Source organism: Struthio camelus, chromosome 8, assembly GCF_040807025.1.
Source record: "Struthio camelus isolate bStrCam1 chromosome 8, bStrCam1.hap1, whole genome shotgun sequence".
NCBI classification, from domain to species: Eukaryota; Metazoa; Chordata; class Aves; order Struthioniformes; family Struthionidae; genus Struthio; species Struthio camelus.
In genome coordinates, this window is record NC_090949.1 from 14,791,670 (window position 1) to 14,808,609 (window position 16,940).

The 16,940-nt window shown below is 38.5% G+C and overlaps 1 protein-coding gene across 1 annotated transcript in view; it reads left to right on the forward strand.

The window, feature by feature from the left end:
• LOC138068030 (uncharacterized) overlaps positions 1-5,601 on the forward strand; it is a 226,134-nt gene extending 220,533 nt beyond the window's left edge. The window contains exons 7-8 of the mRNA XM_068952550.1: positions 5,053-5,084; positions 5,552-5,601. Of these exons, the coding sequence (XP_068808651.1) occupies positions 5,053-5,084; positions 5,552-5,601 (82 nt within the window). The remainder of the gene's footprint in view (positions 1-5,052; positions 5,085-5,551) is intronic.
• Positions 5,602-16,940: the final 11,339 nt, after the last annotated feature.

The window sequence follows — 16,940 nt, forward strand, 5'->3', positions numbered from 1 at the left end:
ACTTTTACCTTTAAGTGTTTGACTGGGTTTTTTCCATTTCTTCTTGAGGGTCTATTCACAGCTCCAGACAAAGACTGACTGGGTGCTGATTGCTGCTCCTAGGATATTGTGGTTGCACAGTGCTAGTGATCAGGAAACAGGAAAAAAAAACTTTCTTATAAATGGTCATACTTATTGACTGTGATCTTACCACAGTTCATGCAGTACGCTGATGCAGAGCTCGGAAGCAACACTTCATGTTCTTCTTGCTCTAAGTCAGCTGCAGCATTATTATTCATCACTTTGTATTTTCCAACTGTCACTAAAATGAGAAGGTCCTGCCACTGGCTGTTTGGGGAAGAAGAGGAGAAAGGGCCCTATGTCCAGTGGCACCAGGTCCCAGCAGGTGGGCTCATGTCCCCTATGGTCTTTCAGGAATACATGATTGATTCGAGATCTAATCTGGACTGAATTAGTTGGACTGTATTAGGAAGCCATTTTAGAGGAGAATTAGACTCAAGACTTCTCATTTCTCCAGTTGTTTAGAGAAGCACCAGGATGTGTGTGGGCAACTCTGAGATGATTTTATTAAAAGTTTTCATGACTTCTGAAAATATAACTGCTTCTATTTGTTCTTTATTTTTCCCTGCTCTGCAATTCTGGACTAATCATAGAGCAAATATGACGCTCTCTAATAAACCAAGTGTTGAATAAAGAAAAGTTCTTTTTGTTTCTAAATATTCCTCCATTTGGAGGGAAATTACTCCTGATGCACCGAAGCTATATATTATGGGATTTTTTTTTAATTTTAGATTTCGAAACCTCATCCAAGAAAGTTTTAAAATAGTGTTGTTATCTCTTACTCTGAGAGTTGTTTCAGCAGATGTGCTCATAAGTGTGTCATATATGACAAAAATATTTATATAATGTGTTGCGTATTTCCATAGTGTATGAAAATAGACACTAAGGAAATAATAGCAATAGTACTGTCTCTGTCTTGTTATGAATATGGAAATATTTATGTTTGTCTGAGTACAAGACAGAGAGAGAAACCAAGGAACAGATTTAGAAAATGTAGAGGTGATTTATATCTAATAGTAAGTTATGACCTTCATAAATTAGGAGGCTGGAAAGATGGATCACAGTAGCACCACAGTTGATAAGAGCACATAATTGATCTGTCCAAGTTCACACAGTCTTTCTCTCCCTCTCTCTCCCTCTCTCTCTGTCTGTCTCTCTCTACCTTTTATTTCTTTTCTTTTCTTTATTTTTTAATAGAATAGTAATATTGCTGATGGTGAATACAGACAGATGGAGCTGTCACTTTGCTAGGTAAGATAGGGAAGCAGTATGGATTAGGGGGGCGTCTGTGTGTCCCTGTGAAAGGAAATGTATTAACAGTGTGAACAAGAAAATACTTTATTACCTGTTTGTTTCCTGTTGAAAAGTAGATCTGGACAGATCTACTCCACAACCAGTATTCCTTGAGGCTAATGGGGAATGACAATTTGAGGATGTCAAGGATTCTCATTATTTAGGTTTGTAATGATACAGATATCTAACACTGGTGTTAAAATTCTGTTTTTCTTTGGATTGCTGGTATAATGTACATATAAGACAGACATACAATAGCTATGAATTGAAACAGTTTGGGCACATAATGAATAAGTTATTTGTGCCTTTAATGGAAAGAGATCTGAACTAAAAGCACACCGTTTTCTTAATAAAGCTCACAGTCAAAGTGTCTTATTGGATATTCACCTGCTTGTGGCTGTCCAGACAGCAGCCAAAAACACTTTTTCCATCGTCAGCTGGCAAAGAGCTTGTGCCCTTTTCTGTCCGAATCTTTCACAGTAATTCTCCATGCTTTTTTGTTTCCAGGTTAAATTATACTGAGCGTCTTGTAAAGTTAATTTTCAAGTTCCAGTTCAGCAGCACTGTAGGCACTAGAGCGTATTATCATTGTTAGATAGATTTTTACCTATTGCTTCCATAATCAGAACAAGTTCCTGGTTTCAGTCTCTTCTTTGCATCTTTTGAATCTGCCTCCCTCTTCACACTCTGTCCTGGTAACCGAGATGAGCTGAGGCATATGAGATAACCGTCTGTAGGTATTTTGGCACTTCAAAGCAAGACAAACTCATTGGAAGGATATCTAATTCAGCATTTTCTTTCACTTTTGATTCTTGAAGATTATTGACCTGCAGAATGTGTAGCTCAGGCTATTAAGTATGTTTTGGAGTTGCTTTCAGGGTGCATTTGAAGAGATAGTGAGGCTGTACTGCAGTACTGTAATTTTGCTCTCAATCCAATTAAGTGAAATTTAAATCAGGGAGAATCACTAGCATTAAGTTTCTCCGTGCTGCATGAACTTCACAATTAAGACAGCTTGCACAAGGATCAGTTTTGTCCAAGTGCACTAATGTGATTTTCATTCTTGATTAATTTTGGCTCTGATTCTCCTTTCATACAGCATATGAATAAGAAGCAACTTCAATGAACTTATTGGATCTTCATCATTGCATATTCTGACTGAGTATCTTAGCATTTTTTAACGTTAACCAATAGGCATTTTTCACTGGAAAACAGATGCACATGCACATATTCAGGGGCATTCATTCAGTCTATGCATTACTCATGATAATGTAGGAAGAAATAAAATGCTAGCTATTTCTAGAATGGCTGGTACCTTAATGTGTAAGATATAACCAAGTGAAGTGAGCCTTTTTTCTCTTTCATTTGGCAAGAAAATTAATTTTGACTATTGCTTTATCTGAATTTGCACAATGATAACTTAAGTTAAACAGACTTCTCATCTTTTCTACCCAAAGTTATGACAGGGACAGTTCCTTGTAAATCTGATTATTATAATAAAATCCTATTACATTATGGTGGAAAAAAAAATATTTACATGCAAGTCTGCTTTAGTGATTGGCATCAGTACGATACCTAGGTGCACTTCATGCTTCTTTATGAGAGCTGAATTAGATGACCTGGAAGTTCAAAGCAGATGTTTAAGCTTTACTAGTCCTTGAAAAGCGGAAAGATGGAGAAGATGTTGCAATACTTGTTAGCGAAACTTCTCAGAAATTGAATTACACATGCTTTCAGGGCCACATCCCATCTTCATGTAATTTACAGAAGCAAGTTATCTCCCTGACCTTCTGTATGACTACTTCCTTCCTTAATAAAAACAACTAGATCATCTACTTTGACAAGCTAAAACTGAGAGTCAATTTTCATAGCCCAAATCCAGCAAGCTATTAAATGTCACTTGCTCGGTATTGCAGACTCTAACCTCCTTCTGCAGTGGAAGGTGGTCTGTGCCACGCTGGATGACGCTCATTACCTTGTTGCATGCAACGTGTGTGGTGACCTCATCCTTTTGTTCTATTTAAAAGTCATTGACTGTCTCTGAAATCTTCAAAATGTAAAATTCACTTTTAAGTGGGTCAATTCTTTCCCAGTTTCCTAGTTACCTTTTGCTTACTGCCTGACTTTGAAGAGGGTCTAGCCAATGTTCTGGACGGGCTAGATAACACGGACGTTACAGCCTGCGTTTGAACTCCGTTACTAGGATGCAGAGGTTGCCTACACTACACGCTCATCCTGATACAGCCGTGCTGGCAGTGCACACAGTGGATATGAAGTGTGCTGATAAAAGCATATTCTGTTGATGTAGATACACTATTTCCTTGAAACGCATAAAGTAAATGGGCAAAAACATTCTTCTGTCAGCATACTTCCTTACCAAAATGCAGATACTTTCAAGGGGTACCCTGTCTGTTTGGCTTTGGCATTACAGAGTGGACCCATTAGGTTATTAGCTCGTTCAACAAGCTGTTTATCTGAAGTTCTAGGTATTTGGTGTTAATGAAGTATGAACAGGAAAATGTATTGACACAAAGGGCAACACTGATAAAGTATGCAAAGAAGATGTCAAAGTAGGTACTACACTGCTTGCAATACGGCTTTTAACAGAAGAATCCCTTAACAATGTGAATACATAACAATCCACATATATCAGTAAAAAATAGGATGAGAAAGTAAAGCCTAATTCCTTTTTATATTATATTATACTATAAGCATCATTTTTACTGTTATCTGATGTAGATGGAAATCTTTGCCTTCTTCCACTGGACAATTCTGATGCTGTCTGTGGCTGTTAAATACTTTGCTGCCACACTGGAGCATCATGATTATATTTTAATATAGACTATTCTGACCATTTCCAAAAATTCTGGTGACTACAGTTTACTTCCCAGTAGAGAGTATGTATAATATAAATAAGTATTCTTCAGACAAAAAGAAAATGCATAAGTGCTGCATCTCCTAGACAAATGATAAAAATGTGAACTGGATTACAGCAAAAGGAGATTTCATTAAGCTATACTGGATTACACTCCTCACCTTTGAATTTATTCTAACCTTATTGATAGGGGGTTCATTATTTAAAATCCATCAGGACCATCATACAGATAACAACTTTATCTTATGCAGAAAAATTGAAAAATAAAACTGTATCAGAGAGTTAAACAGTGCTAGTGATACATACGTTAGCTGGGTCCTTCATTCTCAAAGGCTTCCAAGATAGAAGTAATCCTTTAATCTTCCGTGTTGAGTCTCAAGGCTCTCTCTTTTAATGCTACACTACACTTTTACCTGCTTTTTCTTACTTTTCTGAATCTCCTTGCTAAATCTATTATGTGTTTATTAGGTGGTGGAGATGTCCTTTCAACCTCAGTGACAGCAAAGGCTTTTGTAAAGTATTTTTATATATAAAGAAGATGATCTCCTAGGGTATGCAAGGGTTCATTACTAATGGTGAGAAGAAGATTCTGAACCCTATGTTGGTTGAATGACAGACTAGACCAGTGAAAAAAAACATAGGATGTTACAGAAAATGGGACAGGATTGTAGAATGGAAGTATATATTGCCTGAATATAAGCCTTTTATCTCTAGGAGCTGTTTTTTATTCAAGCATCTGAATTTAATAGCATTCAATGCGATTTATTTATTAGCCTCTGGCATATTATGATTTTTTATTTATATTTATTGTTGTTCTTCCACAGTAACAGCACTACTCATTTCCCACCACAGAATGGTGAGTAGCAGTGAAGAACTCTGCATGCACCACTATATTTGACCAAGGAGAAGATAGTGCATCTTTTTTGTGTTCAGCAAGCTATGCAATTTCTAGCTCAGCACCAGTGAGACTGAGAGCTACAGCATCATACACTATCCCAGTGATGATAATGCCAAGGTATCAATAAGGGCAGGGTTTATGTCACCTTGGCAAAATCACAGTTTGCAGTATAGCTTTAACTATGAATAATTGCATCATATTGATGCATATGTATTTGGGGCTTGATTCTGTACTGCCTCTATTTATACCTGTGCAGAGCAGGTAGACAAATGCTAACGAATAAGAATAGTACATTATACTTAACAGAAGAAACGATAAGTACAATCCCTAGACTACGTTCACACCGTTCAAGCTCTGCCTGTGTTTGTGCTTGGGTCCGGACTGATGGAACCTCAAACCCATCAAACTTTGGGCCCTTTTCCCAGTACCTGCTGTGATCATGCCTGAAAGCTCTCCTTGGAGGAAAAGCCAGTGAAAGATGAGCCTTCCTCACTGACCCTGAGCTTCCTTCTTTGTGGTGTCTGGATCCCTAGCTCTGCTGACTGAACACAGGTAAGCTCTGCTAAAATCAAGCACCTGGACCTCAGTTTTATTTCTAACTTACGCTGACTTTGTACTGGGAAAGATTGGTAGCAATTTCATGGTCAGTTGCTGTAGAAAGGTGGTTTCAAAATCTCTTCTTAGCTGAGACAAAATATCTGACTGTGCCAACACTCCTCCTCCGTTTCTCTTTTCATCGCCCAGTGGTCTGGACACCTAATTCTGTTCTAAAACCCTGGCAACTGCAGCAATGCAAGAAATGTCTGAGGTAGGGCTTATTGCTTAACCTGTGTGGACATACATTCAGAAAGCCTCAGGGATAGTTTTCAGTTGCAACATAAAATGGAGATAGATACCCTCTTAGCACCCCAAGAGCTTTTAGGCCTCAGTATACTTATAAAGCAAACTCAGAAAACTTTGTTTCATGGTCATATGTACAGGTAGACTTCAAAAGGGGTGGAGACAATTTTTCTTTCTTTCTAAAAAACAGTAGCTAGCTTTGGCCTGGTATTACAGTCATCGTCTTCTGAGATTAAGAGAGTTTTCTAATGTTTTCTGCGTTCAGACACTTTAGAAGTATCGTAAGAAACTTCCTTTACTGTAAGAAAGATATTTTTAATTAGCAATGACTATTTGGTCTGATGATATCCAAATCCCAGAGCCTGGAATTAGGCAGTCATTAATATGCCTTCAATATAATGTAGCCAATCCAGATAGACTGAGGCCTGGGAAAGCTCCTAATTCAAATCCCCTAGTTCAGATATGTTTGGATTCTGTGTTTCGAGTTCTTCCTTTTCTTCTATGCAAGACCTAGTAGTTTTCAGTACAGGATCCAACAGAGGCAGGTAATGGTCATTTGTACAGTGTATTTTCTTCTTCTGATTCCAGCATAGCCTGATCTCCCGCTCTCTGTGATTTAGAAGAGCAGGAGGCATCAGCTATGCTGTCAGAAATTTTCCCTTAGTCATTGTTTTGCTGATTAGAAAATGTCATAGTGCAACCTAGTTCGATAGTCCCATCTCCGTTTAGAATGAGAAAAGAGAAAAAAAGGACTAAGAATAAATATGGAATCCAGCTGGGGTCAAAATTTGGCTTGGGTGTGTTTCCAGACTTTGCTTTTACTACTAGTTCTAGGCATACTAGTTTTACTACTAGTCTAGACATATCTAGACATGTCTAATAAAAATATTTAGTACTTCAGAGTAGGAAATGAAGCTAATTATAGCAATAATGCCTCGTAATACACAGCTTCAAAATGCTAATTAAAGGAATACCAAGCTGGTAGCTGGTGAAGGAGAACATGTTGCTTACATTTTGGTTTTGATATAGCTTTAGAACCAGAGTCCCTGAGTCACTGTGCTTGAACTTAGTTGCAGAACATTCCAAATGCAAAGCTGAAAGTCTTTGGTTTCATTAATAATAATTTCTAGTCTTAAAAAAGAGGTTTCATTATTTGGGTCCACACAGGTGTCCCTCTTTATTTATTTGGGTCCACACAGGTGTCCTTCTTTCTTCTGCTGCACTAATCTAGTTGAGTCCAACTCAGATATCAGCCAGACCTGTCTATCTCTAAGCAGGCTCATCAAGAAAATGAGGAAAGAAATGAGTCTGCTGGTCCACCACAATGAAAGTGTTTGTGGCAGGTCTAGGACTTCTGAGTTGAAGCCTATTTCTCTACACTCTCTGCTTTAAAGTTGACATGAAATGAGACATTCTAGGGACTATTAATTCAAAAATAAAGCAAGCTGTGCAAATTAGGAAATGTTTGGATCTTCAGTGAATTCTAATTTCCAAATAATTATAATCTAAGTTAAAGCCACATTTAACATGAGGCAATTATACAGCATCATTTATCAATTAGTTCACATTTGGATGTTTTCCAAGAACTCATTCTTTCAACTCTGAAAAACACAATCTTTTTTTTTTTTCTATTTTGGTTTGAGACTAGCAAGTTCCACTGTTAATTATTTTCTGTAACCTTTTCCTTTGAATATTATTTTAAATCTTTTCTGTCAGTGAAGTCATCAGATATCCTCATGATTTGTTTAATGTTGTATTCTTGCTTGTTATAATGCTAACTAAATATCTGGTGAAAGCAACTGACAGGCAATGTTGGGCAAATTCTACTTAGCCCCAAACTATTTGTCTTATCTTCAAACTGACTCTGAAGTCCATGGCTTTAAAGTGCCGTAACAATAAAACTCATCAGTAGAAGGCTAAAACAAGATAATAAAAATCTCTTATCACCAAGTAATATGAAGAGGCAAACGACAGCAGGAATAAGTAATATAGCTAGCTATGAATTGTACAAATTAGGATTCTTTGCTTAATTTAAAAAGTTTCAAAAACTAAAAAGGGTTCAGGTCAGATTCATTCATTACATGATATTCATAAAAAACATCAAATGGACATCACTGAATTAATATGCATATAAGATCAAACTTTTCTCTCTAAAACTTTATCTGAAAGCTACCATAAAACTATTTTGTTTGCAGATACTTGAAAAATCACACTTGGTATGTGAGACTGAAATGTTGTCTCATAATTTTCTGTGAGAAAGCTCAACATGCCCATGCCTTCAGTACGCTTTTAGTTACAATGTTTTCCTATCAAGCTCTTGATTGTCCTTTTTTCTAAAATATTGGTTATTCTGAAATTAAAAATCCTGCGTATGTAAGATTTAAGCAGCCTTATGCATTTTTAAAAAGTTAGTTTATATCTTCATGAAAATTATCTAGAAAAATTTATCATCTTTGAAATCAAAGAGAGGAGGACTAGTCTTGTGGCTGTGCCTGGATGGAGTTAATTGTATCTGACTGCGGTCCCCAATGCCATCACCAGTGTTCCGCTGTGATCCTGAACACAGACCTAGGTTTTCATTTAGATAATAAGGTGTATAAGGAACTCTGAGATCTGGGTCTCAAAATCTGCATTCCTCACTTCCCTATCCGTACACTGGTGATGACGCTAACCTTGCTTGCTGCACAAAGATGTAAAACTAAATCTCATTAAAGTTCTAAGGTAGTTAGATGCCAGGTGGTGGGGATAGCCTGGGTACTCCTGAAACTGATGATTTAATTCTGCCGGGAGCTGAAGTACTGTCCTTTGAATCAAGTCTCAAATGGTGGTGTGATGAGATTGTTTAAGTATCTAGAAAGACGATTGCACTGTAATTGTCTATGTTTTGATTCATAAAAATCTTGAAAGTAATATAACATATTCTCAATACAGTCTTTAATTTGGACTAAAGACTATTTGATTGTTTTAACTATTTGACTAATATATTCCCTTTGTTCCTCACTCTCTTTAATTCCATGTGCAATGGTATTTTAATTATCCTGATTTTCCAGCACAGACAGAAAATTGCCTTTCCTTAATTATATCAAAATAATCATAAAGATGAGAAAAATAAGTTATGTCACACATATGTGAAAGAAAACATCTTTTCTTCTCCCTCTGTAACCAGGAGAATGAGATCAAGAAAGATTTTCTAAGGTTGACACAACATATATGTAAAGAATGCAGGAAAGAAAGAATGCAAGAAAGAAAGAAAGAAAAGGTAAAGCATGGACCTTTCAGTTAACTGCAGCTGTGAGATAATTAGTCTAATTCGGATGAGCTAAAACCACCAAGAAATCGGAGTGTATGCCATCTGTCACTGACTATTTTCTGGGACTGACCTGCTTATAATCAATTATAAAAAAAAAATCTCAGACCTTTTGTTCATCCAAGTCAAATTTACAACAGCAATACATTTGTTTGTCCTTTCCATCTATTTCACCCTGTGCACTATTAAGAGTTTAAGATACTGGTAGATTAAGAGTAATACTGTACAACGCATGCAGATCTTTTTTGTTAATGCTTATATTTGCTCGCCTAGAGAAAGTAGCTCTTACAGGAGGTCTCTTTTTATGTATGCATTGACGAAGAGAGTTTAAGTGGTGTGCAAAAATGAGGTAGAGTAAATACAATTATGTTTTTTATTAGTGGGGGTTAGCCAGCTGGAAAAATGGCTATCTTGCCTTAAACTCTTTTGCTATTTAGATGTATCAGCACAATATTCTCAAAAATCTCTGTGGAATATAGTCTTTATTTAACAGAAAGAAGCATCAGATTGGGGATTTCAGAGTGAGAGATGAAATGTTGATTAGCAATTAGTCTTCTGAGGTGCCGAGCAGCCTTAAAGTCCACTGATAGCAAAAGATAGCATCTGGGCCAAAAAAGGAAGCATTGAACATTTGGGCTGCCTACTGTGAGATCCTAATAACTTTGCAGGATGGGGAAACTTGGAGAATGGGAGAACTTTGGAGAGATTTTACCTTAAATATAAAGATGAGTGCCCTTGAGACACTGAACTACTAGCCAAGTACTAATAGATCTGCAGGTAGTGAGGGTGATCTCATAGTTAGCAGAGGGCGTTTCAGGAGGTGGCTTAATCTATACTAGCAGCCAGTATTCTAGCCTCTGTCACTGGCTGAAAATAACAGCAACCTCTGAAAGGCGGTCGAGGTTGACATTACAGTAATGGTAGAGATTATATTTGATGAGGAACACAGTGATAGATGCAACCATCAGTCTCGGTGTCTCTTTTCAACATACTTAAGTCTCCCTAGCATTACACAAAAGGGGAAAAAAGAAGATTGTAAATTCATTGGCTTAGTCTTGGCTTATATTACGCAGGGGTATGGAAGACAGGGAATGTTTTTTATAGTAACTGCAAAAGCTTATACTGATGTAAATCCATTTGGCCTGATTCCATTCTCATATTGACCGGAATGAAAGTACACTGCAGTCAAGTAACTTACCTCAGGATAAAAGAGGTAGAGTTAGATCATAGTCAAGTCCCTGGTTTGCCATTACTATTCTTTTTCTCCCTTTTGATTTTGGGTGCTTAAAAAGAGAGAAAACTGGTCTGCTTTCCCACTGTATTGCATCTTAGATAGTCAAATAAAACTATGCAAAGGTATTGTACATACTTCCAACAAATCACCAGTTTTCTACTTAGAAAACATATTGCTGTGGGCATCTCAGGGTTGACATTAACTGGCCAATAAATTATGATCTTTTTTCTGACCCACAGCATAAATTCTGTATTGCAGCCCTTTAGTCTGGGATTGATGTCTCCTGTGCAGGAAGGAAATGATGCAAGCTTTTCTTCCCGCAGTTTCACTCAGTGAAGCCCCTCTAGTTTGTAACACATAGGGCCTGTTGCCCACTCTGAGTTTTTCCCCTCTGAAGCAAGCTTAACAAGGTCTGTTGGCTTTTCCTCCTGGTAATAGCTTGTGCAGCTATAACAGGGAGTTCTCAGGTAAGCTGTAGGAATGTAAGTTCAGAGTGCATAACTTTTAGGGTGGATTTTCTTGTCAAAATTTGGTGTAGGAACCACTAATTCTTACAACAAAAGGCACTGGGCAGCGTGGAGTCCACATTCAAATAGAATCGAAGATATTTTGTTACAAAAAGTGAAAGAATTAAATCTGTCATTTGTCTCCAAGTCATTCCAACTTTGCCCAGATAAGGAAAATCACAAGGTGTTGGTCTCAGCAAGGCTGAGAACTGGAAAGTTTGGCATGCGTACAACCAAGTCAGCATCCACCTCAAATGATTCTTCTCACTCCTTAAGTTGTATGAAAATTCAAAAACTGAGAGAAGAGAACTATCAAGAAAAGAGATTCCATGAAGGAACTTTTCCTCGGTAACTTGAATACAGCAAAGGCTAATTGTTGGTTTTGGTACAGAGACATAGGAGACTCCGTTATATCCACAGCTGTGGAGAGAGCCACTTGGTAGAATAAATATTCTTATCTCTATTGGCTGTTTTGCCATCCAGGAAAAGGGACTATAAGTCTGTGATGTAGCTCTGAACATGATCTGGCAATAGCATCTGGAAGGATTTAAATTGGCAAGGAGGAGCAGCAAATCCATGCTGTGGAAGACGAATCTCTGGGGTTTTGCCAAAATAGTGCTTATGGGAGACTCGCACAGAAAACCAGTAACTGATATTTCAGCCCACAGATTCCTAGTAGTTGGGTTAGGCCTGGCTAAAGGGAAACCTTCCCTTAGGCCAAAACAAGCAGTTTTATCCCCAAGACCTTTTCCCATTACTTCTCACAAAGACTGCAGATCCATCCTGAGTGGTGCAGGGTTTGATCCTAAGTGGTGCAGTGTTTGGTCTTCTTTGCTCTGTTACTTGTTTTACAGCCAGGGTAATATAAAATATGATCGTGTAATAAGAATATTACCTATGGCTATCTTGAGAGATCAGCTACATTATTCATGAGACTGTGCCTGAAGTAGGATCATACACAAAAAAATAAAATAGTGAAATACTAGTTAGGAAAATTGAGTTATTCCTATTTTATTCTGGCAGGAATAAGGGAAGATGAAGAAGCAAAAAAAATTAAAAAAAAACCCTCAAGACTGTGATTTCCATTTAAATCTGCTTGTTTATGTTCTCTTAAGGAGGATGCATATTTTTATTCAACAGGGTTGCCAGGTCAAATATTGTTGTTTACACATTTGACTGTAACAGTTGTGCTCAACTCTTATCCATACATTGTCCTTTAAAGGAAGAAATATATCTAGAGGCAGTCTTTTTTAACAGCAAAAGTCTCCTTGATCTGTCATTGCAGATGGAGCTGAGAAAAGCCTGGCTTTATTAAGCATTGTGAGAAAACCTTTATGTCCCTCACAAGATTTAGACAGTGCTTGTGGAATTCTTTTGTATATTTCAAATTGTATTAAACTGGAAATAAAGGGAAAATTTGAACGCTAACTTTCAGATAACTTTTCCCCCGAAAAAGAATTCAACGTGGTTCGAATCATACAACGTCTGCATTAGCGAAACTTCATTAACGGATAATACCGATATAATATACATCATACGTTTGCACTGGAAAAGACAAGAGTGTGTAACAGCTGCCTATTAACAGATAATTTAAGCTGACTCCAGAAAACACTCCAGATTCTGACTTCTATTGATATCTTCTTTTGCTGTCTGTTTTGCCTGCATTTTCATTGCTAGCAATAGCCATTTAAGTGGAGAAATGCAACTCCCAGCATGAAAGGATTATTTTGCTAATCTCCCTTAAAGCTTCCCCCCAGGTATCATATCAATATGGGGTCGTTGGTAGGAGACAACTTAAATAAACTTAATATAAATCCTGTTTTTGGAGCTGTGACTTGAAGTTGCACTGTATTGCACAGTCATATGGAAGGATATGTACTAGAACTGCTCTTTTTTCATTCTTTCATTCTGCTCTCCCCTAAACACCAAATAGGAATAATGTTTTCCTGTAGCTGCCCTGGCAAATAAGCCTTTTATTACAGAAGATTCACACAGCTTTCAAATCCAATTAGACTCATGCCATCCTGCTGTGGCATACATTAAAATTTAGCAAATGAATCTTACAGAACAACCTGCTTCTTCTGCCGTAGTATTTCTTCATTTTATTAAAGGTTCCTTCAACTTGAATTTTTTTTCCTGCTTTCCCTCAGGGGGTTCTTTTGGGAAAGGGAAATTAGGAAACACAGAAAATATTTTCAGAGATAGACCTATAAATGGTACAGTATATTTCAACTGAGATAATAGAGATGACCCACTGGTTAAAAAGACAAAACCATTCCCAGGGCCCAGGAACAAACTGGTAAGACAACCAACACAGCAAGTCATTTTCCCTGTGTAAGCTTTTTTTTTGTTTTTGTTTTAAAAGCACATTTTAGCTATCGTTAGATGTGTGTTAGAGTGAATTATGTGTCTTATTACACAGATGAAGTCACTGTCCCAAAGGCAGGTTAAGATGTGATTTCACCAAGAAAACCAAGGTTTACTAAGGTTCCCCTTAACAAAAGAGACCTTGCCCAAACCATGGGTCATTACAGCTGGCAATGGGCCTGACAGGTTCTTGCTGATTTACCCAGTCTTCATTTTGTTAGGTGGAAAACTTTTGTTCTCACAAAGTAAGTATCACAGGCTTTAATTCATGTTCATCAAAAGCATCCTTATTGAGAACAAGAGAGGCACAGTTCAGGAGAGTAACAGAGGAGAGGCATCCTAATTAGAGCACAAATAATTGGAGCATGTGACTTCATTAAAATTTACTACTGAACTATGCTTTGTAAAATCTGTTGTAGCTTCTGAGATGCTTTAGCTTGATGAAGTATTCTGGCGTGGGGCTTTGGGTGTTCTAGAGCTTTGGACCTTACAAAGACAAGTTAAGGTAAGTGGGATGGCCAGGGGTCTGGCACCATAAAGCCACTTCGTGCTCTAGGGAGTCCCATCAAGTGACCGTCAGACTGTCCCAGCAGAGAGTCAGAATAAGGGTAGCCTGCACTTGTCTGCCCTGGTTGATATTACCTCCGTAGATCGGCTCTTCATGGCCCACCGGGTGCCCTTGAAAGTTGCCTTAGGGAAAGCAAGGGTCATCTGGAGAATGAGAAGGGGCTGGAGATGATGTGCTTGGGCAGAGGCAGGGTGACCCCCCACCCAAGGGTCGGCAGGATATATGAACCCTGAGACTGCATGAGAGTGTGCCTGGGACAGATCCATTCCTACACTAGCTCTGGGACTAGGGAATCTAGCACTACCTTTGCCTCTGCTCCCCAGTGTGCCCAGCGTACGCTCGGGGAGCTGAGGACTGTGCCTGCCTTCTCTGTTCTTCTGGTCCAGGCCTGCAAAGTGAAATCCCACCAGAGCTGAGAAGGGCCAAAGGTTGTGTTTGCTTTAACACTGTGATAAAGACCTTTCTATTTGAAACAAAGCTTTCCAGAGGGCATAGTGATTTAGCTGTGTTTATGTATTATATATTACTTTCACTCCTGTGTTTCCATTGTTTAATTCATTTTAACTTGTATTGTAGTGAGATTCCTGTATTGAGATGATCCTGTTTACTCATGCACTTAATTTATCCCTGCAGCTGCAGTCTGAGAGCTTTTCTAGCTATGGCTGTCTCGCCGAAGCAGGCTGCATACAGTGTTGCTCATGACCATTTAGTGTCATATTTGCTTTTGTGAATGGTATGGTGTCAATCACACTGTACAGGAAATTTTTCGTTCTTTTTTTTTTTTTTATGATTTCTTTCAGAACATGGAGTCTGAGCTGAATATACAGGGCTGGGATCATGTTAATTTCATGTTTCTGCTCTGTTGCCTTGTGATGCTGTGGTTTATATTACAACTTTGTCAACTCATCATCCAATCTGTTCAATTTCCTAGAGAATGTACCTGGAAATAGTCATCTTTTTTCCCCCCTTTGATACCTGTGCTTGCTTGTCAGTGTCTCACTGAACCACTGCTCTTTCTCTGAACATGCAGTTTTAATAGAAATGCCAAAGGGAGTAAGTCTGCTTTAATGACTAAGTGCATTCAAAATCACAGAGTGGATTTAGGCATTAAAAAGTAGTTCAGAGCTTGCCCCTGAAACCCATCTGAAACCCCACCAGAGATGTTGCTAGTCTTCAAGAGCAAGACTGCAGCTGTGGTGGAGGGAACCCATTATGCCCTAGCGGGGCTGGTTTGTATCTCTTTTCCAGAGGTGTAACAATATCAGAGCATTCATCTGCTTATGCCTGCCACTACGTGATTGGGAGGGTAAGAGTAGGCAGGAAAAGGCTGGAGCGTTTTTCACCTCCTTCCCTCCTCAGAAACCTTTGTTTCTGATTTGGATGGGTAATAATTTACTGTTGCCTTTGCTCAGGGACAGATATGCAGTTAAAATATAACCTTCTATCAGAAATGATGCAACCTAGTTGTTTTTATAAGTCAATGATTCATCAGCAGCACTTTTTCCAGCAGAACTAATGGTGTCCCTCTAACAGCTCTAACTGGAGCTCTTGCTTACGCTTTATTAATATCAGTTTCTCTACAGAGCCAATGGGGGCAATCATTTGCAAGGGATTCCTCCGCTGTTTCAGGCTGGAAAAGGCTGTGCAAAGCTCAAGGATGTCAGAAAGGTGCAGGGACCAACGGGGTGCACATAGCCAAGCTGCTGGCTTGCTTTAGCACCCTCCGGCAGCAGGGTGCTCTGTGTGAAACAGTCCTCCTTGCCTTATTGCTGTAAAGAGGAGTGATCTGACCCATGTGCACTAGAGTTGAAAATACCTCTGGAGTCACCTACTCCAGCCTCTGCAAATAATGTAAGTTAACACGATCCTCAGGGATGAGCATTCGCCTTGAAATCAGTGACCCTCTCTGCCGTATTACCTCCCTGTTCTCTCATTCTGTACTATTTAATCTACATTTTTCCCTTCAGTAATTTTAAGCTATTACTGTACTTCTGCCTGCTTTCCCAGGGCTGCCAACAATCCTCCCACATCAGCCTCCACCTCCTCCTTTTTATTAATTCTTTGTAAGTACTCACAGCCTGTTATCATGTCATCTTTCCTCTAGACAGGGCAAATTCAAGAGTGGGTTTTTTTCTCCTAACTGTTCTTAATACAGCGGTTACTGCCATCTGAACTTTGAGCCTTTTTTTTGTGGGCTGCCCTCTGTTGTTGTTGTTGTTGTTTTTTAATCTACCCTTTAATCTACCACTCTCTCCCAGCAAGGAGCGCTCATAGCAGTGCAGATGTAGCCTTACTAGTGAGGACCATGTAAAACAGTATTATTTTGATACATGTATCCATGTACAATACCTTTCTTCAAGTAGCCACAAGGACAGTGATCAGTGAGATAGCGGAAAACACTGAATTTTCCAGAAGTCAAAAGAAAAATCACTGAGCGCTGTGGAAAACAGTGAAAAATGAAATATGAAAGACAGATTAAGAAATTCAAAGAAACAAGAAATATCTTCCTCATAATCGAAAGTTAGATATCTACTTGTAGCTTTATTTTTATGAGTTTGGAGGTTTCCTTCTTAGCAACAAGTTAAAAACTTTTTTTAAACTCAGAACGTAGAAATAATGTTTAAATCCCTTTAAAATCCTTTTGTTCTGTATGTACAAACAGTTTGGGCCAGGCTGCTTTGCTGATTCTCAGCCCGTCTAGAGTGAACTGGCAACACAGGGCTTCACCCGCTGCTCTGCAGTGCGCCCGGCTTGTGCCGTTCTGCAGCGCAATGCACAGACTGCCAGGTCCTATTACGTGATTAATGCATCACATCTATAACACAACATTTACTGAATACAGGTGAAATAGCTTAGCATAAAGGCAAGATCCGATTTGAAAGAAGCAGCACTGATTTTGATTTGGAGTTAAGAGCATCTATGGAGAGTAATATTGTGAAAAGGGACATAGAGCCTATAATATTTTGAATTGCTTTTAAATTGAGGAGCTGGA